At 43.3% G+C, this 22,114-nt stretch overlaps 1 protein-coding gene across 2 annotated transcripts in view; it reads right to left on the bottom strand.

The window, feature by feature from the left end:
• Positions 1-22,114, bottom strand: part of GRHL2 (grainyhead like transcription factor 2) — a 100,406-nt gene that overhangs the window by 30,762 nt on the left and 47,530 nt on the right. For both annotated transcript variants that reach the window (XM_067537328.1, XM_067537329.1), the window contains exons 8-9: positions 21,093-21,187; positions 6,346-6,504 (exon numbers count right to left, since the gene is read on the bottom strand). In XM_067537328.1, the coding sequence (XP_067393429.1) occupies positions 6,346-6,504; positions 21,093-21,187 (254 nt within the window). The remainder of the gene's footprint in view (positions 1-6,345; positions 6,505-21,092; positions 21,188-22,114) is intronic.

Raw genomic sequence — 22,114 nt, 5'->3', positions numbered from 1 at the left:
TTCTATCTCCACATGTCTAGGAGAAGAGGCTACCAAGGTAACGGAAATGCTCAATGTTTTCCAGAGGCTCCCTGCTGATGACAATTTGTGGGAGACGGGGGGCAAATTGTGCTTGGCCAGGCTGGTGGAGCACTTTAGTCTTCCTAATGTTGAGGGAGAGTCCTACATTATGATAGGCACCTGAGAAGAGATCTAGGGGGGACTGCAAGTCAGCCCCAGTGTGCACACGAGTAGAACGGACATCAGCATAATGAAGGTCAGTAATAACAGGCCTGGTGACCTTAGTTTTAGAATGAAGATGCCACAGATTGAAAAGCTGGCCATCCACGTGATACTCAATCTCAATTCCAGAGGAAAGTCGGTCACAAATAAGAGTCAAGATTACAGCAAAATAGCTGGGGAAAAGGGTTGGGGCAAGAACACAGCTCTCCTTAACATCAGTATGGATGGTGAACAGGTCCATCTCTAACCCATTACAGAGGATGGTAGCCATCATTCCATCATGAAGTAGCCTGAGAACACTAATGAATTTCAGTGGACAACCAAACCTAAACAGCACCTTCTATAACACTTCACAATTGATGGAATCAAAGGCCTTTGTTGGTTAACAAATGCCATAAACAATGGCTGGTGTTGTTCTCTACACTTTTCTTGAATCTGTTGTGCACAAAAATCATGTCAGTGGTGCCCTGAGATGGTCTGAAACCACACTGTGCCTTTGTAGTGGCTGTATTGTAGATGTACCCTTAGTTAACATATCACACTTCTATGGGCTCTAAAGAGACATGGTAACTGCAGAAAGCTATCTGCAAAAACACTGTTGGGCTAAAAAACAAAGCACTTTAAAATGTTTTCTCCCCATTTTAAAAACAACACCTTAGATGATTAAAACTAAAAGAATTTTTTTAATTGTATTTTCATCTCACTGTTTATGATGGAAGGAGAGTTTCAGGTTGCAATTCCCCCTCCCTGGAAAATGAAAATAACCAGATCATTTTCTAGTCACTTTCATTTTCTGACTATCTGCCAGCCAGCATGATGCTGCAATGTTTGTTTTGCAAACACATCAGGGGATTGTATGCTTGTCTTTTTAAAAACTGTTTTTAATGGTCTTTTTTTTTAATCTTGGAAATGAGCAGCAAAAGGCACAAAGAAATGTTCTGTTCTTCCTTTGTAGCAGTAATTCCTTTCTGCGTCACTAGGTGGTGTGTATCTGAATTGTAAGAGAAATCAAACCAGAAAAACTCTAATTAGACTGTTGGTAGTAAAAATCCAGTATCTTTGTCTATTTTGCTGTTCTGTTCAGCTCATGTCCGGCTCTTCTTCTTCCTTTGTGCTGACTGAATTTCTCTGATTGCCTCAGCAGGATGCAAAACCATCTGCTGCTGCTGCAATTCCCACTGAGTACTTTGGTCTGCAGTCACGCTGAAACCGTCAGTTTAAATCCACAGGAAGGTCTGGCTGCCCAGCTGCAAGAAGCACAGAATGACTATATGAAACCGCTGGGAGCTTCCTTGCTTCCTGGGTCTCTGTGTCCTTGTAACTCAGGGGGAGGCACTGTCCCTGGTAGGCAGGGGGACCAAGGAGAGGGGTGTCAGAGTCTGCTGGGCAACCAAGAGGAAAAGAGACTGTTTCAAGCAATAAAGGCCCCTGTTGGTTCAGGGCGTAGGGGAGCACATAGGAGGCTGCCTAGATGGCCACCTGTACACAGGTTGAAAGGAGGAGCAATGCCTGAGAGAAAGTGGGGGTAAGAGGGTGTGGAGAGTTAGAGTCAAACCACTGATAAGTAAAAGCCCTGGAAGAAGAGCTAGCCTGACCAACAGGAAGTGAGGTGCCTGCCCGTGGGAGCGTTGTGAGTGGGGAGAAGCCATTTTTGAAGGCGTCTGGAACCAGCCACTGAAAGTGAAGGACTGGCTGTGGGGTGAGCTCCTGAGTCCCAAACCTGCATGCAGGATTCCCTTGAGAACTGGCCTCTGGGTACCTGGATGAAATAGCCTTAAGCCTGGCCCTTTCCCTCTTCAAAGTCACTCCCCAGGGTATCGAATTCTGTTGGGAAATCTCCTTACCCTGCAACGGCTAAGCTAGCCCCCCAGATCCTAGGTCAACTCAGTTACCACGTGGCCAGCCAGGGCTGCTCTTGCTGCCAGCTCCAGGCTGCCTGCCTGCTGTGAGTGTATCTGAGTGCTAGCGTTTTCATCATCTGCACCTTGAGCCCTGCACTCCTTAGTGGTGAGGGGAAATCTGGGGAGCAGAACCAGCCTGATTCCTTCACGAAGAGGATCCCTGCCAACTGTGATCGTCAGCCCCTCTGCAGTTGCTGAGGAGCCCAGAGTCATCTCTGAACCTGAGGATCATTGGCGGAGCTGGGCGTGCACCATCTTTTAGTTACATAGCCAGGGAAATTGTTCGGGAGACCCCCTACTCCCTGAACTGTGTTCTCAATCCAAGGGGGAAGGGTTTGGGGATTTTATTACCTGCCGCCTATTAAAGCTGTGGAGGGACTTACCACCTTATCCCATGTGTGAGTTTTGTGGGCTGTACTGAACTCAGTCAGCCAAGCTGCTTTGCAGATACAGAAGACATTGTCACAGCTCATCAAGGACTCCTATGACGTGTGTGTACCAACAGGCCACTAAATTTTACTTTTGCTCTATCGGGTGATGGGATTGGGGAAATTCCTGGTATTATCAGTGTGGGCACCAGTGACCTAAGAGTAGTGTTTTACCCTATCATGCTATACTTGCTTCCTGTTTAACATAACTACTCTGTTAAATATATATTGGGTGTTTGTGTTATTTCTTGGGAGCGAGTCTCCAACTACCTGGCAAGTAAGAGGGGGTTACTCTGTGGTTAGCTTTCCTAACAAGCTGCCCTGGTGACCCTGCCAGGAAAGAGCGAGGGGGTGGAGGCACCACCAAATAAATTCACCTGGTAAGAAAATAAAGAAGTTACAATCTGCTGAGCTGGAGACAGGATCCAGAAGAACCCAGGCCTGTCCATCAAAACTCGTAAGGAAATTGGCACTAAACCAGGTGGATGTGGGTGGTACACATATATGTATAGGAGAGAGCACAGAGGGTAGTTCAGCCTCCATGCCCAACCAATACCTGGGGCCTGATTTTCCTCTCACTTACAAGCATTTTACATCAATGTAAATCAGGCTTAGTGGACTTACTCCTGATTTACACCAGTGTAATGGAGTGGAAAATCAGGCCTCAGTCTTTATGCAAAGTGCCAGTTAACACCAATTGTGATGTTGGGTTTAGCAAAGTGAACTCTTTGTACATTAAGAACTGGACTGAGACCCCACCAAATCATTTCACATAGGCCACTAAACATCCTTCAGAGAGGGATGAATCTCAGTCATTACTAGCCTTTAGAAAAACTTACAGTTAAAAGGTTTTATATCCTATTCCCAATCCTTGTGAGCCCTCCAGCCCACACCTTTAACATAGTTTTCATGTATGTAACACTTTAACTACCCTTGGAATTTTTTCTCCTACTTTAAGATGGTTTTGATTAAATGTCTCAGCATTCATTTCCTGCTTCCTATCCTAGAAATGTGAAGTATCAATTAGGTGGCTATCTAAGTAATGAACATTTATCATTCAGATCTCTACCCTGTGGTGTCTACAGGTCACCCTTGATGAGGCTGTGCACTAGATGTTTTTCTTTCTTTTTTACTTTTTTTTATAGTTCAGATATTTCTAATTGCTTTTCAAAAACAGGTAGATGAAAAACACTTGTTCCTTTGATATTTACTGAGCTTTTCACAGCCAGCTGTAGCTTCAATTCTCTAAATATTTGACATTCAAAGTTACAATAAAAATATAGCACTTAGGCCTTAAGACGACTTCAGCGCATACATTTACATTAATTACTTTTAACATTTTTTTCTCCACTCATAAAGCTGCCTGGTTAGCCTTCAAAGATTTTGTTGCCAAGAGGGTGTGAGAAGGAAGGGAGAATTTGAGAGAGAGGTAGTGGAAAAAAGGAGAGGGAGTGATATAGTGATCTGAGGAGAGGCCTGGGAACTGGGAGCATTTGAGATCTTATTCTCACTTTAAAAGTTGACTCCCTGTGGCCTCGAGCATGCCTCTAACCTTTCTGTCCCTGTCTGTAAAATGGGAATGATAATTCTGATAGTGTAAAGAAGCACTTAAGTGATTTAATTGCCTGAGTCCCATTGACTTTCAACGGTGCTTAGGTGCCTAATTCACTTAGGGCAGGATCCACAAAAGTACTTAAGCACTTCAATCCCAAACTTAGGCGCCTACGTCTCTGGTTTGTTCAGGTGCCTAAGTCCCAGTTTTAGGCTCCACTATAATCCACAGAACTCCTGCTGAACCCTGTGAGCGCCTAAGCTCACTTGGCACCTAAGCTTTCAGGGTTAAGTTCCCTCAGAGCCTAAGTTTCTGCCTCTCGGCATGTACACTGCTGCCTCCCTCTAAGCGTCCACATGCCCGTCTCCTGCCTCAGCCTCAGAGCAATTCATGACCGAGGGAAAGACAGGTGTTCATCCACCTATGTCGCGTGCAGGGCCTGATCCAGTAGGCAGCCTCTCAGCACACCCACCGGATCAGGGCTCATTCCAAATCTGGCTGGAGGAGGGAGTGCCCTTCTTATAACTTTTAGCCCTGTGGTTAGAGCACTCACCTGGGAAGTGGGAGACCAGGTTCATTCCCCTCTCTCTGCCACAGGAGAAGAAAGGATTTGAACAGGGTCTCCCACCTCTCAGGAGAGTCTCTCACCACTGGGCTATGGGTCCCCCAGAGTCTCTCCTGTTGAAGCTGTTCTGCTGTGGATAGACTCACAGACACTAAGGCCATTAAGACCATCGAGTCAGACCTCCTGCACAGCACAGGCCACAGAACCTCACCTACCCACTCCAATAGACCCATAACTGCTGGCTGAGTCACCAAAGTCCTGAGAGCATGATTTAACTACTTTGACTTACAGAGAACAGACCATTTACTCTAGTTTATACCAACAAGGGACCCGTGCGGCAGGGTTCGGGCTAAGGGGTTGTTTAATTGCAGTGTAGACATTCGGGCTTGGGCTGCAGTCCAAGCTCTGGGACCCTCCCACCTCGCAGGGCCCTAGAGCCCAGGTTCCCGTCCGAGCCTGAACGTCTGCAGCCCCTTAGCCCAAGCCCTGTGAGCGCAAGTCAGCTGGCACAGGCCAGCCATAGATTTTTAATTGCAGTGTAGACATACCCTAAGAGGTGCTACCAATCGAACTACAACTAAGATGGCTACCAGAGCCCTCTGACTTTATTCCCAGCATGCCTGGAGTTAGGGGTGGGGGCAAAAAGAAACTAAAAACACCTGCTGGAGCCAGTTAGGGAGGCTTCTGCATTGGGTAATTTGGACAAGCATCCACTGGAGCAGTGACAAACCAGGGCTGTACAGCCCCCAGCAAGTTAATTGATGAGGGACAGCCTGACAAAGAAAGGTGGTTTGGGGGGTTTGTTGAGTTTTGGAGCTGGGGGGCGGGGAGAGGAGGAGAGAGGGAGGGGAAGTGAGAGAGAGTGGGTGCAGCTCAGGGAGTCCGTGCTGAATTCTCCCTTCCCCGGAAGGGCGTTTGCTCGCTCTGAGACTTTAGCTGCCTGGATCATTCAGCAGCAGCACTGTGGCAACCAATGTCCAAAGGCAGAGAGATCCCACCCAGTGACAGCTACTGAAAGCCAGCCAAGACCCTAGGAGAATTTCAGACCAGGAAACCAACGACCCTGGCTGGAATCAGGAGAGGACCCCACTCCACACAGGGATGAAGAAAAAGTAAGGTGACTTTTGTTTAAGCTGGTTAATGACACTGCACTGCAACGCTCCACCTCACCACATGCAGCCTTGGCCACCCACTTTGGTACGGTGCCAGGTAGAAAGGCGCGGTTGGAGGCATTTGTTAGCATTAGGAGGCAGAAAGTTGGCTTATTTATAGATGTTTATTAGTTAATCTTAATCCCTTCCTTCCCCAGACCCTATGTTCCTGTTCTCAATAAAGTTCCCCTCCCTCTGTTACACTGTTGTTTCTGTAAGGGTGCTTCTGTGCGAGTATTATTTACCATATTGTCCTGTGTCCTGGGATTGACACTCCTTTCTAGCTTGCAGGATTATCACTGATTTTTTCAAGGGACTGCATCCCTGTGTGTAGGGCACAGGAGGAGTCATCCATGCACCAAGGAAAAAAAAGAATCCAAACCCCAACCCATGCAAGGAGAGAGGAGAAGTCACGCCACATACTGGCAATAGCAAGTACCTAAGAGAGAAAAGGGACACCTTGGGAGATGGGCTACATCCATCTAACAAGATTCCCTCCATCTTTCACAATGTTATCTTCACTCACTTTGTCACAGAAAACCTTGATCTGGCAATAGGCCCGGTGGATGGGTTTATTGCTGCGATTATTGTAGCTGTATGTGTCTATCTGAATCATCAAAGGAAGCCCCTTCACTCCTTTCTGTGAGGAGAAATCCGTGCTCAGGCAATTCACCGTGATGAAAATCTGAAACAAAGAGATGGAGAGCAGAAGTTACCTTAAAATGCTGTGCAAACTATTTTTCTGAAATTGCTATTAAATGTAGACTCTTGGGAGCAAATGGAAATGTCTGGCAAAGTTTAAAGTAAGGGTCATCTTTATTTAAAAACAAAACAAAACCACACATCCAAAAGAGATACTGTTATTAAATTCAACTACTATTTCAATGCTAATGATCTACTCACTGCTCTGGACCGGTCTCTTTCTGTCCAAACTAAAATCTCGGCCTGTCTCTCTGACATCTCCTTGTGGATGTCCAGCTATCAGTTCATGCTCAACATGGCCAGAACAGAGCCCCTCCCCCCACCCCGTTTCCCCCCAGCCCTCTCCACTCTCTAGCACTGTGGATACCGCCACCATGCTCTCTGTCACTCTGGCCCATAACCGGGGGGTCATCTTCGACTCAGACCTCTCACATCCAGGCTGTGTCTAAATCTTGCTGATTCTTTCTGCATAACTTCTCTAAGATATGGCCTTTCCTAATCATCTACACAGCTAAAACTCTCATCCAGGTTTTCATCAGCTTGTGTCTCAATTACTGCAAAGTCCTCTTCTCTGGCCTTCAAAAGTCCATCATGCTTTGCTCATATCCATTCAGAATGCTGCTTCCAAGATCATTTTCCTGGCCCTTTGACCATGTCACCCCTCTCTTTGCACCCCTCCACTTTCTCCGTCAAATAATAAGCTACTTGTCTTCACTTTCATGGCCTATCCCCACACACTGTTAATTTTTGAAATTTTTTTTTGCTACTACACACACTTGGGACAAACTTCTCATAAACATCTGCCAAACTGCCTCGTTCTCCACCTCCAGATCCTTTCTTTACACTCTTCCCTGCCATAAAGTTTACATAAAGGTTGAGACCAGTTAGGCAGTTGGTGTGCTGATAAATATTGCCTTATTGCGTCCTTGTATTCCCCTGGTCTGTCTGCCTGTATCCACCTGTTGTCTCTTGCCTTATACTTAGATTGTAAGATCCTTCGGGGGTGGGACCATTTTTTTGTTCTGTGTTTGGACAGCGATTAGCAAAGGCGGTCCTTGTCCATGACTTGCATTCCTAAATGTTATCACAATACAAATAATAAATTCTTATTTTTGCTCTGAAATACTGATTTCTCTCAGTCCAGGATACCTCAGATGGAATTTTAAAGATGAAAATGTGATACTAAAGATCCAGTTGCTTTTAGTTATTTCCCATTGAAGTACCTGGGCATCATATATTCATTTGTGCTGATTAAGTTTTAACTTGATTAGCTCTATCACTTTCCCATCGATGAAAACTAAGCACTTCATAGTCAGACGATACAAAGGAAAGCTGCTAATTTCCTAAGTTATGGCAATGAAATCTTCTGGAGTAAAATTCCCAAAGGAAGAGCTTTGGCAGGCTCCATCGGGAGCCCAAAGTCCTGCTCATCTGCAGGGATACAAGCTGGTGGCGGGACTCTAAGGGTGCAGAGGAGAGACTTGTGGGTGGTAGGAATCCCCAGGGTTGTATAAAGATTAGCGAAGTCCTGGAATTGCAGAGGCCTCTCCCGACCCACCAAGGGAAAACATTTTGTTTAACAGGGAACATTTTCAGAAAGTCCAAATCCTAATATCCCCATGCTAGTTGGCACCCAGAAAAAAGAGCAGTGTCGGTGTAGCTTTGGGGGGAGGGGCACTTCACTCTAACTGCGGGATTTAATATTACTGCAAGGTATTTTATGATGGAGTTGGCACAGTTTGTTTGCCTGATTGAGCTAATGGCACAGCAGCATTTCTGCACTTGATTGTATCACACTGGCTGCATTTACAAATGAAATAGTTGAACTTTAACTGAAGTGAGGGGAGGGCAACAGGGAAGTGCCCTAGCTGAAACTCTGATTTTGAAACTGATAGTGCTATTCTGCTTCAGTTTACAGCCCAGCCTACCCAGCTCCATAGGTTAGGTGTGGACAGGGGTGCAAATTTCTTTGAAACACAGGGGGCCTTACTCTCATTTACCTTAGTCCATTTATTCTTGAACTGGGGTTTGCAACATGGTTATGTGGGGGATCACGAACTGGGAACCCCAACCCTGGCCAGGCACGGGGCTGTGAACCTCCCTGCCTCCTCTCGATGGAGGAACATGGGGGGAGGAGGCAAGCGGTGATACCCAGATACTGCTCACCCCCACAACCCTAACGTTCCTCCGCGCCCCCCAAGAGGACCGTGGCGGGGGAAGGAGGGAAGCGAGGAGCAACGCCAGGGCTACCTGCATCCAGGTCACTTTCCCCACCTGGGCTGTGCTATGAGGCGAGCATCAGGAGCTATTGCTCTCTGCCCTCCCCTTATGCAGCCCAAGTGGGAAAAGTGACCTGGATGCAGGGAACCCTGATGTTGCTTCTCGCTCCTCCTGCTTACAGCCCGTAGCGGTGCGTGGAGGAGCAGTGTCCAAGGGGGGAGCAAGCAGCAATACCAGCCGCTCCGTGCGTGCAGATGAGTTTCCCAGGTGGGCACAGGAGGGAGTTGCAGGGGTTAGGGGTGAAGAGGGCAAACTGCAGGGATTAGGAACAAAGCGGGAGTGGGGAGCCCACAGGGGCCAGGGACAGGTGCCCACAAGGGGTGGGGGTCGCATTCAGAGGCTTGCTGTGTGAAAGGGGTCACCAATACAAGAAGTTTGAGAACCACTGCCTTAGTCTGTTACACTGCTCTGACAGTGCCTTAAAGAGGGCATAAACACCCCTTTACATTGCTAGATCACGTCAAGGGCCTTAAAACAGGTGAGGCTCTGGTCCTGCTATATTTTAGTCTATAGTTTTGCACTGGTCAGGACCGAATGCAACATCAAAAACGGGAGGAGAAACTCACACCATGTTTGCACTTCATGTTTGCCCAACAGGTTGCTCATCTACAAACTCTGAAGCACACAGTGTGCTCACATGGGACATAAAGCACTGCCCCATCTTATCCAGTTACATGCACTGTGTATTCTTTCTGGCCTACATTTCTGGGGGTTAGGAGAAGTAGTAAGTACTTGTCTTTTTAGCAGTCAGAGAAGATAGGTTAACTGCTGCAACATTCTTTCACTGTTCTGTAACATTTCAAAGGTCCTATTACAGAGACAGATATAATTCAACGAGAATAATAGATGGAGGTTATAAAATTCAATATCTTAATCTTGCATAGTGATATTTCATCTCTCTAATGGTCAATGACTGTACATTCATGGCACACGTATGGAGGTGAGGACTGGCATACTGTGCTTAATGTTGTCTCATTTGAACCATGTGGATTAGACAGGGCTTAGAATTAACACAGATAATAGATTTTCAGAAGAATTTTGTGCCTCAGAACACTTTTCTATTAGCTTTATTTTAAAACAGGCTTTTGATCTGGAAAAGCAATTTACAACATGGTGGGGTGGGGAGACTATACAGCTTCTTGGAGTTTATTTTCTTATTTTGCATCACTGATAATGACAATGTGCTCCCTTGGAGTTGACTATGGAAGACTTGTCTGACTAGTCATGAATTATTTGAATGCTCAGGGGTCCTTAAATTATTTCTTACTGCATTTTCAATTTTTACAGAGTGTTTGGCTCCACTGAGCTGCTCTAGACAGGATGGCACTTAGATACCATGGTGACTGATGCTCTAGAAATAGATCAGTAGATAGGCAGGCAGCAGAGAGCACAACAGAAATCGAAACTACCACATGCAGCAGGACGAGAAATTGAAACATGGACTATTTTGCTCCAAACAGTAGAATTGCTATTTGCAAACAAATTATTCTATAGCAGATGCCTTTTCTGTTATATATGTTCTATGAAATCATACAAGCTGAACCATAGTCCAGTCTTTCCACTTGTCCTATTGATAACTATGAATTCAGCTTCTACCTTTGATCCCTTCTTTAAGTGCATTACATACAATCCCATATAAGCTGTTCCCCAGAATAGAGGAAGACAAGTTTGGAATTTGATATGAGGGGAAAAGCAACAACATGAAAAAGGAACCAGGTGAACCTTTTCTGTTTGATCACCCAGACTGTAATCCTCTACAGTATCATCCTTCTTCCTTGCCTTATCACCTCCTCTGATATCTTACATTGTTAATCTTCTTTCCCCTCTAGAAGAATTTAGCACTGGCCATAATAGCTATTGTAGCATCTCTCTGCAGTGAAAGGAACCCAACTAACCTAGTGGAGATTCTCCTTCCCCTTTTCCAATATTGACCCATAATGTTCGTTTCCTCACTTTCTGAGGAAATGACTAAGGAATGTGGGCTGTTCTGACCAACAGTGATTTAAGTTGCCCCTTCATGTGGGATCCACATTTCCTTGTAGAATATCCATGTAAACCATATTCTGGCCTGAGGGTAGGAGTACAAACAGCCTCTTCTGAGGTAGCAATGCCACATCACAACTAGCCATGAAAGGGTGCAAAAGAATAACTCATATCAGGCTCCCAGGCCCATTCTTCCTAATATACTGACCATCAGGAGTCAGGAGAAACAAGAACATCACATACAGAGATACTCTTTGGTCCAAGAGCCTTCTTGCCCCTGGCCTCCTCCATGGTAGTCATATGGTTGGACAACATAGACTTGGAAAAAGCTGTAATAGGCTAGAAAAATACTGTTGTTTTCCCTAAGGCCCTGTCTAATCTTCCATATACAACCATATTTGGGATTCTGACCACAGGCAATTGTCCTCCAATTAATTTACAAATATGGCTCCAATATGTAGTGTAGACTGGACCTTAACTACATTCTGTAACCGGAAAAGAGCTTTGGTTGTATCTTTGGTACAGAGAAAGCCTTAGCTAGGGTTCCGCTGGATGTGAGGAACATGTTTGAGCAACAAGACAATGAGGGCATTTTATCCATCTGCTTATCTGAGGATGGATCAAGTGCACTTGGACAATGAAAAATTAAACTGGAGAAACATTTGATGCATGAGAGGCTGACAAACTGGCCTAAAACAGCCTATATTGTTTCAAAAAGGGAACCTATAACAAAAAGCTCTACCTTTTTCAGGCAGCGGTTCCTGTCTTGTGTAGCAATTATTATGAGGATTACTTATTGTTTGATAACAATGGCAGGGTAATTAGTGCTGTACAAGACAAAAAACACCACTACTTGCCTTGAGAGAATGCAAGGTTCAGGGGATAATTTCCCCTTTAGCATTTAATCCAGCGAAAATGACTCCTACCTCAGTCTCCTGATTTATACATTGTAAAGGTCTGCAATTATTAAATCTGTAATGTATAAACCTTTTATCACTGTTTACATTTCTTGCTTTCAACATCTTAAAAAGAACCAATAGCAGATTTTCACAACATAAAGTTAAAAACTGTGGAACCATTTCTCTATATAGCGCTGGCCGTATATGGAGTCTACACCTAGTGGACTGTTCTTTACAGAACTGATCGGTCTTCAGCTTTTGAAACACCACTTTGCATACTGTGACACCAAAGAGTTAAAAAAGTCTTTTCATCAAAAAAAAAAAAAATCAATCCCATCATTCCTTTTATATACCATAAGTGCAGCTTTATAGTTTCTCTTGTCGCCCATTACCTTATAAATCCTACACAAAGGTAAAGCCTTTATTGTAGTTCAATACCAATGTCTCCAGAGAATGTTTACATTTCTCTTTTGAAGCTTCCTTAACCCATACCCCACCCCGGCAACTACATAAAAATGCCATTTGCCCTGAATCCGAACTGCATATTTACCGAACCATTTCTATACAATGAAATTTCAACCTTGCCTGCAACCACACAAGCTGTTTTACCTTCCCCTTTATACATATACAGAGGAATGATTTATTAAACCTGGCTCCAAGCCTCATACTACAGAAGTTCTAGTACCAATACTCAAATATAAAATGCCTATTCCTTCCAGCTCTAAATTTAAAAAGCAATATTAATAAAAAAGTTTGAAAAAGACTAATCTTTGGGGGAGAGATTTCTTTTTGGTCTGTGTTTGTGCAGCACCTTGCACGATAGGGACCTGGTACATACCTGGGGCTCCTACGTGCTACAGCAATATAAAAACTTAATAACAATAATATTTGCTAATTTCTTCCTTAATTAAATGGAATTTGATGTGGCTTTAGCAAGGAAATGAATAGGTAAAGCCATCGTAAATCCTACACTCCTCACAAGACAAACAAAACACATTATCTATATTGATTATACAGAAATGCATAGGTCATCACAAGGTAAACAGCCTTAGCTCTGATCCACATACTGTTGGAGATTCTGTATTATTGATGGTATCTTGATTTTTAGTGTTGTACCCATTTGTGCTAGGGCTGAATTTGTCCCAGAAAGCTGCAGGACCCAATCCTGCAATCACTTACTGAGTGTATTGCTTACTGCCATAGGCCTTGTGCCAACGCCCACAAAGTCAGTGGAAAGCGTCTCTGTGTTCAGTGCATTTTGGATCAAACCTACAGTGTCCAGTTGATTACAATGGGACAGGGACTACTCAAGTAGTACATACTGCACCCAATAATATGAGTTTATGGGTTCAAGCCCTAAATGTGCACCCATGCGAACAAGGTACTACTACAATTCCTGTTTATCCACGTGCCCATACTATATTTCATGGACATCAGTATTCACCTCAGCCCAATCTACATTCTGCTTTGTATCTGCAGTAAAGTGATGTATTTCTTTATGAACTGTGCCTTGACTTTCATGTAAAATAACTGCTGAAAGTAAATTGTCTGTATGCACGTTTTTTATCATGGAGAAAGCTCAGATGTAGCTCAGTTCTAACCATTTAAATTCATTTTCTGTTAATCATGCTCAAGGCACCAATTTATTTTCAGCTACATCTTAAGAGTTTGTGCAGCTTAGGAAAAAATGTTTCCATGCATGTAGTATGGTCTGTTTTTTAATTACTTTCCCTGAAAGTTCAAATTTTATCATAAGTCAAACTGAAAATGTAACTGTTATTAGAAAAAATGAATTATGCTGTCACCAAAGTTCCACTAGATCTTTGTCATCCAGCCAAACTGTGACTTCAGCACATCCATAGGGCAGCAGGACAGACATTGCAGAAATAATAGCTTTGTACAGTCACACAGCCACTTCACGTTTAGTTATTTGCTTTTCGTTTCCCTTCACCAACATTAAAGGCTGCCTTCATGTTCAACTAAGTGAGAACCCAGCTGATCACCTTGTTCTTAAATATAAATATTCCATACATAAAGAGTAAACGGGGGAATGAAAACCCTTTTTTCCATTCCATTCTAGTGACACTCCCTTTATAGCTACAGTGCTTTTCTTCTGAAGAGGCTGAAATGAGGTTTAACATGGCTGGAAATCAATTCTTCTGATTTCTCTGGGCCCCAGATCTAGCCAATAAATCTCATGGTATAGTGCAAGCTTCAGCCAGAATAGGTAAGAAAAGTCACCATTGAGAGGGAGGAGGAAATGTGTGCTGACTGAGGGCCTATTCCTGCTCTCACTGAAAGACTGGGAGGCTAATATGAGGGGGAAAGGAATACAAGAGAGCTGCCTGTATTTTAAAGAAACCTTATTGAGGGCGCAGGAACAAATCATCTCGATGTGCAGAAAGAATAGCAAACATTGTAGGCACCCAGCTTGGCTTAACAAAGAAGTCTTTGGTGAGCTTTAACACAAAAAAGAAGTTTACAAGAAGTGGAAGCGTGGTCAGATAATTAGGGAGGATTATAAAAATACTGCTCGAACATGCAGGAATTAAATCAGAAAGCCAAAGCGCAATTGGAGTTGCAGCTAGCAAGGGACGTGGAGGAGAACAAGAAGGGTTTCTACAGGTATGTTACCAACAAGAATAATATTAGGGAAAGTGTGGGCCCCTTACAAAATGCGGGAGGCAACCTAGTGACAGAGGATGAGGAGAAAGCTGAGGTATTCAATGCCTTTTTTGCCTCTGTCTTCACAGACAAGGTCAGCTCCCAGACTACGGCATTGGGCAGCACAGAATGGGGAGGAGGTGAACATCCCTCAGTGCTGAAGGAACAGGTTCAGGACTATTTAGAAAGATTGGACATACACAAGTCCATGGGGCCAGATGCAATGCATCTGAGGGTGCTGAGGGAGTTGGCTGCTGTGATTTCAGAGCCATTGACTATTATCTTTGAAAACCCATGGCAATTGGGGGAGGTCCCTGATGACTGGAAAAAGGCAAATATAGTGCCTATCTTCAAGAAAGGGAGGAAAGAGGATCCAGGGAACTACAGACCGGCCAGTCTCACTTTAATCCCTGGAAAAATCATGGAGCAGGTCCTCAAGGAATCCATTTTAAGGCACTTGGAAGAGAGGAAGATGATCAGGAACTGTCACATGGATTCACCAAGGGCAAGTTATGCCTGACCAACCTGATTGCCTTCGATGAAGAGGTGACTGGCATTGTGGATGTGGGGAAAGCAGTGATTGCAATATACCTTGACTTTAGCAAAGTTTTTGATACAGTCTCCTACAGTATTCTTATCAGCAAGTTAAAGGAGTATGGGTTGGATGAATGGACTATAAAATGGATAGAGAACTGGCTAGATCATCGGGCTCAACGGGTAGTGATCAATGGCTCCATGTTTAACTGGCAGCCGGTAACAAGCGGAGTGCCCCAGGGGTCGGTCCTGGGGCCGGTTTTGTTCAACATCTTCATTAATGATCTGGAGGATGGGGCAGATTGCACCCTCAGCAAGTTTACAGATGACTCTAAGCTAGGGGGAGTGGTAGATACCCTGAAAGGTAGGGATAGGATACAGAGTGACCTAGATAAATTGGAGGATTGGGCCAAAAGAAATCTGATGAGATTCAACAAGGACAAGTGCAGAGTCCTGCACTTAGGATGGAAGAATCCCATGCACAGCTACAGACTGGGGACCAATGGGCTAGGCAGCAGTTCTGCGGAAAAGGACCTGGGGGGTTACAGTGGATAAGAAGCTGGATATGAGTCAGCAGTGTGCCCTGCTTGCCAAGAAGGCTAATAGCATATTGGGCTGCATTAGTGGGAGCATTGCCAGCAGATCAAGGGAAGTGATTATTCCCCTCTATTCGGTATTGGTGAGGCCACATTTGGAGTATTTTGTCCAGTTTTGGGGTCCCCACTACAAAAAGGATGTGGACAAGTTGGAGAGAGTCCAGCAGAGGGCAACGAAAATGATTAGGGGGCTGGAGCACAAGACTTATGAGGAGAGGCTGAGGAAACTAGACTTGTTTAGTCTGCAAAAGAGAAGAATGAGGGGGGATTTGATAGCAGGCTTTAACTACCTGAAAGGGGGTTCCAGAGAAGATGGAGCTAGGCTGTTTTCAATGGTCGTAGATGAGAGAACAAGGAACGGTGGTCTCAAGTTGCAGTGAGGGAGGTCTAGGTTGGATATTAGGAAAAAGTTTTTCACTAGGAGGGTGGTGAAGCACTGGAATGGGTTACCGGCGGGGGGGAAGGGAGGAGGTGGAATCTCCATCTTTAGAGGTTTTTAAGATGCAGCTTGACAAAGCCTGGCTGGGATGATTTAGTTCAGGTTAGTCCTGCTTTGAGCAGGGGGTTGGACTAGATGACCTCCTGAGGTCTCTTCCAACCCTAATCTTCTATGATTCTATGATTCTGTCACTGCTGACTTCAGTGGAAGTAGGATCAAGTCCGGAAGGATCTTAATTGGCAAAAGAAAACGAATCCAAATGAGCCTGATCCAAAGCCCACTAACACTGATGAATAGACTCCCATTCAATTCCGTGTGCTATGTAGCAGGTTCACAGAGAATGATTCCTCTCCCTTTTCCAACCTACACTCAGGAACACTGGAAAAATCAAGGATTACTGCAAGATAAGCTGGTTTTATTGAGGCTTTAATTCTCTCATAACTGAGGAGAGAAAAGAGGTTTCTGCCTGAATTCTTTGTATGCGTGTTTGTTTCTTTTACATAAGACCAAATTGAGATTTTGCGTCAAAGTTTTGGACAGCCTTTCCTTGCAGATGGCCAGATCCTGACGCCCTTACTCAGGCTGAGTAATATCTTTCTCCTCAAGTTGTTCCCCTCAGGCTGAAGATCTGGCCCTAAATCAGCTGCCCACCAGGTGGAGCAGGCTATGATGGAGAAAGGAAAGACCTATCTCTGGATACAGGGTCTGTCTGAGCCTTACTGAGTACATTCCCACTGGTTTCAGGCAGGTTTCTACTTGGCACGGTTCAGCTGTGCCTCTGCTGCCGCCTACAAGTGTTACTGCAGCTACGCTGCTATTTATACTCACGCTAGCTTGATGAGAACCAGAGCAAGCATTGTGTACACAAGCAGGGGAATCACACCCCTAGCTCAAAGTGTGTGTGTGTGCTGGCCAAAACATTTTAGTATACGGTAATATCTCACAGCAAGTTGTACCTATCATGTTATCATATAACCTGCTAATTGCATCCCCCAAATTTATTATTAACCATCTCATTCTTGTCAATACACATAGATTTCCACATTGGGTCAAATATTTGATGATCATGTGAATGAATAAACCATGATTTCTGGGTGCCTGGCTCCTGCCATGAATTTCAATAAGCAACTCTGGCAAGAAACATGTTTCCTAGACTTCATGCATAGCCGCATGGCAGCACTGTTTTGTCATAAAAAGACTCATTAGTTCCTAATATTTTAAATTCCCAGTGATTTAAGTGAGAGTTGCCTTCTTAACATCATGGAAACGGAACGATTGGAGAGGATTAGTATGAGAAAGTTCCCTCGGCCATTCTGCTCCTATCTCACATGGAATGGCAGAGCCCTTACCACTCTAAAAACCCCTGGTGGGCTGGCTGGCTGGCTATGGCCTGGCAGAATCAGTTTTGGTTGGTCACACAATTGCCAAGTAGCTAAATATCAGGAGCCAGGCCCCCAGAAATCATGAGATTGGCTTTGAAATAATGAGATTTTTAATAAAACAAGACATTCCATCGATTCCAAAGGCAGCAGGCAGCAGTATGATCATCTTATCTGACCTCCTGTTTAATACAGGCCAAAATAATTCCTAGAGCGTATCTTGACTGAAAAGTTGTCCGTGATGGAGAATCTGCTACAACCCATGGTAAATTGTTGTTCCAATGGTTAATTACCCTTAATATTAAAAATTATGCTTTATTTCCAGTCTGAATTTGCCTAAATTCAACTTCAAACCATTGAATCATCTTATACCCCTGTCTGCTAACTTAAAAGCTCATTATCAAATATTTGTTACTCAGGTAGGTACTCAGACAGTCATCCTTAATCTTCTCTTTGTCAACCTAAGTAGATTGAGCTCCTTGAGTCTATCACTACAAGACATCTTTTCTATCCTTTAATCATTGTTGTAGCTCTTCTCTGAACCCTTTCCCATTTATCAACATCCTTTTTGAATTGTGGGCACCAGATCTGGACAATGTTCTAGCAACAATCATACCTGTACCAATATGGAGTAAAATAACCTTTGTAGTCCTACTCAAGATTCCTGTTTATGTATCAAAGGATCATGTTAGCCTTTTTGGCCACAACATCATACTGGGAGATCATGTTCAGCTGATTATTCACCACGGCCCCTAATCTTTTTCAGAGCCTCTGCTTCCCAGGGTAGAGTCTCCCATTCTGTAAGGATGGCCTACATTTTGTGTTCCTAGATGTAAACATTTACATTTAGCCAGGCTGAAACACATATTGTTGCTTGCACCCAGTTTACCAAGCAATCCAGATCGGCTTGTATCAATGACCTGTCCTCTTCATTAATTACCACTCCACCGATTTCTGTCATATTCATATTTTATCACTGATAATTTTATGTTTTTTCCAGGTCACTGATAACAAGATTAAGTAGCTAGGGACAGGAACCTATCCCTGCAAGACACCACTAGAAAACATACTTGATTGATTATGATTCTCCATTTACAATTACATTTTGAGACCTATCTGTTAACCAGCTTTTAATACATTTAATGTGTGTCATGTTAATTTTATATTGTTGTAATTCTTAAATCAAAATGTTATGCGGTACCAAGTCAAAAGCCTTACAGAAGTCTAAATATGTTATAGCAACACTATTTCATTTATCAATCAAATTTGTAATATCACTTAAAAAATCAAGTTAGTTTGACAGGAACTGTTTTCCATAAACCCATGTTGATTGGCATTAATCACAAAACTCTTCTTTAATTCTTTCTTAATCAAGTCCTGTATCAGTTGCTACATTATCTTGCCTGGGATCAATGTCAGACTGAGAGGCCTATGATTACCCAGGTCATCCCAATTATCCTTTTTAAATATTGGCACAGAATTAGCTTTCTTTCAGTCTTCTGGAACTTCCCAGTGTCCCAAGACTTATTGAAAATCAACTTCAATGGTACAGTGATTTCCTCAGGCAGCTCTTTTAAAACTCTTGGGTACATGTTATCTAAACCTGCTATTTGGAAGCCTTTTTATTTCTCTTCTGGTTTCTGAGTCTTTAGGGTGCACTCAGGTCACATTTTCAAACTTTTCTCTGCAAGCACCAGGGCTAGAAACTTAATTTAAAAAAACCTAAGATGCTTAAGTATTCTTGTGATTCCAAGAGTTCGAGCTTTAAGAAAAAACACTAAATATTGTGAGACTCATGATAAAATCATGACAGTTGGCAACGTTCTGATGATGGGGTGCCAAATATTTTTGCAGGGCAGGGCAGATATCTAATTGCAAGCCCCACCACTTGCTTTGGGCACCAGCTTCCACTGGCCAGTGTCCTTACAATTATCATGCTACTACCACATGCACAAAGCTGCTAATGAGAGAGAGCTCCGTCAATGAGGGGTCCATGTAGCTCTGGCTCTCTCTTCGCACCTTGGATGTTCTTGGACATTCAGCTGGAGTCACCTGCTTTTCTTGGGCATGAGAGGGTAGGATGGGTTGGAAGTCCTACAGGAATTTCTCATGACAACTGGGCAATTATAAGTACAATGATATCATTTAGCAAGGTCCAGGTTTTGAAGGAGCTGGGAAGCTTTTCAGCACCTTTATTTTACAGATGTGGTTATTGTATTTTTCTTCTAAAATGTGTATTAAATATAAAAATCTCTCTTAAAATAATCTCTGTGTTCCTACTTCAATCCACAAACAGCCAGGGGAATGGGAGCTAAGGTTACTGCTCAGTTCTGAGTGCAGTCTGCTGCAAGGAGAATGCTGGTGTGGTAGGATGCAGTGGTGACCTAGGCTGTGAGGGTACTGTCCTGAGTTTGTCATCCCCTTTGTGCTACATTACAGTGTGGTTTGTATTTAAAATGAAGCTGGACCCATAATCTATTGAGCATTGACAGTGTTGTTCAATATTTATTATTATTTCTAGATCTCTGAAGAGCTTTTTTACACTGTACATTTTGCTTGCTAATAAAAGCTCAGACAATACAAGCTTGTTTTTGGCATTACCTATAGCTTTTCATTTCTCAGACATATCATTGCATCTGTACAGCTTACTGCAATGACCTGCATGCTGATACAAAATAGGAAAAACCCAGAAAGTGCCAGTTGAAATCCAGCTAAGCATTAATAGGGGGAAGTTTAGATAAGCTCATGCCATTTTAGGTAGCCCCATAATCTCTACATGAATACCCACTCAATTCAGTCTCTGATTAACTGCATCTCCATGAATAAATTACGGTAGTCAGAATTTGCATCTGTTCCTGCAGGCTGGAACGCTCCCATCTAGTAGAGCTGGGCATGAGCCAGATTTTTCATTGTGCACGAAAATCCACAATTTCCAATTTTTTTTTTTTAGTTTTGAAACAGAATGAATAAAAAAAAAAAGAATTAGAATTTCCCTGCACAACCAAATATAGGAAAAATTCCTTTCCGATCAGTTGAAGGAAAAAGCCCATTTTTCGTTTCCCTTCCTTCCCTTCCTTTCCCTCCCAAAAGTAGCAAATGAAAAATGTTAACCAGTTGTAGAAGTAGCTTCTGTTCCCAACAGTAAAATCCACCTCCTTTGAAACGGGAAACTCAGGAAAAAAAATATCACTTGTCCTTCTGACATTCATTCATAGTTACTCCTGGGGGATATTCAGATTCCTGCACTCATGCTGGGTCACCTTCACTGGTTCTAAAGCTGTTTTCATCAGTTTTGTTTTGCATGGATAAATGATTGCATGTTGTATCAGTATGTGACAGTGTAGTCTGCCCCTTAAGGGCAGTGGTGCCTAGGGGTTTAGACCCTCCAATCGCAGGGCATGACCCTTTAAGGTTTTGGGAGGTATTTTCATATGCAAAGAAATAAGAGGCATAGGAAATAAGAGGCATAGGAGGAAAAGAAGACCCACACAATGCCATTTTTACAGTCCTTTTTTTTACCCTGAACCTCATTTTAGTAGACAGGGACCTGGCTATGTTTGAAACATTCCTCCAGGAGTCTCCTCCTGATAGGCTCGCACTCTCACACACTACCTTGCCTTGTAGAGATTCCGCCATCACAACTTAAATCAGCAAGTGACCACGCCTTTACTTGGCTCTGAGGATGTGGAACTTGCTCACCTCTGTCTTTCTCATGCTTCTTAAAGAAGTGAATGGGGTGGAAGGTGATATTTATAAATAGCATACTAACAACACTTTCACTCTGTGCTGTAACTCACCTTGGCTTCATCATTGACGTCCCAAGTAAAGGACACAGCATTGTATGCAATTTCTTCAATATTTCCAATGGTGTTAAAGCTCTCCTTGTAATCAGCTGTAAGACACAACCAATAACACTGACATTAAGAAAAGGGTTCTATCATTTATTTTCATAGTTCACAGATTCTTCTTCAAGGTTGTCTTATGCCTTTCATGCAGGCATGTCTAGGATGCCAGGAAAAGCTATGGTGTTGCTCATGTTTCATGATTAAAAATCTGATTTACAAAGATGTAAGCTTTCAGCTGTTCAAAGTAATAAATCCTCATGGAGTCATGCTCTTTATTACACTGAGTTAGCTGTATTTTTACTGGAGGTTTTATTCTTAACACAGATTCAGTATTTCTATATTGGGAATGAGTGCATGTACTTGTTAACGTGGCAATAGGAGGGAAAGGCTGAAACTGGGAAGTTAAACAAAGTAGTGGGAACATTAAAAGGAACATTTAACCCTTTAAGAAACACGTGGCACTGAGGAGACCACTGACCTTACAACGAAGTTTGAGGAAGGCTTGCAACATGCTGTGCAAGAATTAGTCTGGCATTAATCCGCTAGCGTTTTTAGAAAAAAATAAGTAGTGTTCTCTCCTTTCTCCAGCTTCCTGCACTGCAAACTTTGCGAAGGATCTTTTCTTTCAAAGTGCAGGAAAAGTCATGACTGAGTACATTTAAAGACATGATCACTTTAACAAGCAAGAAAGCTCAGGTAATCATCAAAGAAAAGGCGCGCGCACACACACACACACATACATATATAGCTCCTTTCCAATTTGACTAGAAAGTTTTGTTTGGGTTGCAATTTAAATAAACAAACAAACAAACCATTCACCACCCACTACCAAACAAAAAAGCATGCTTGTTTTTAAGTTAGAAATATCAGGAATGTATCCATTGGTGTCCCCAGAACAATGGTTAGAAACTATCTCTGCTTTCCCATAACTGGATGTGCAGAGCACTGGATCTTTAACAAAGGGATCTTTTCTT

This window comes from Emydura macquarii, unplaced genomic scaffold (assembly GCF_026122565.2).
Source record: "Emydura macquarii macquarii isolate MOO-44397 ecotype Brisbane River unplaced genomic scaffold, CSIRO-AGI_Emac_v2 contig_383, whole genome shotgun sequence".
NCBI lineage: Eukaryota > Metazoa > Chordata > Testudines > Chelidae > Emydura > Emydura macquarii.
This window is presented reverse-complemented; position numbering and strand designations above follow the sequence as displayed.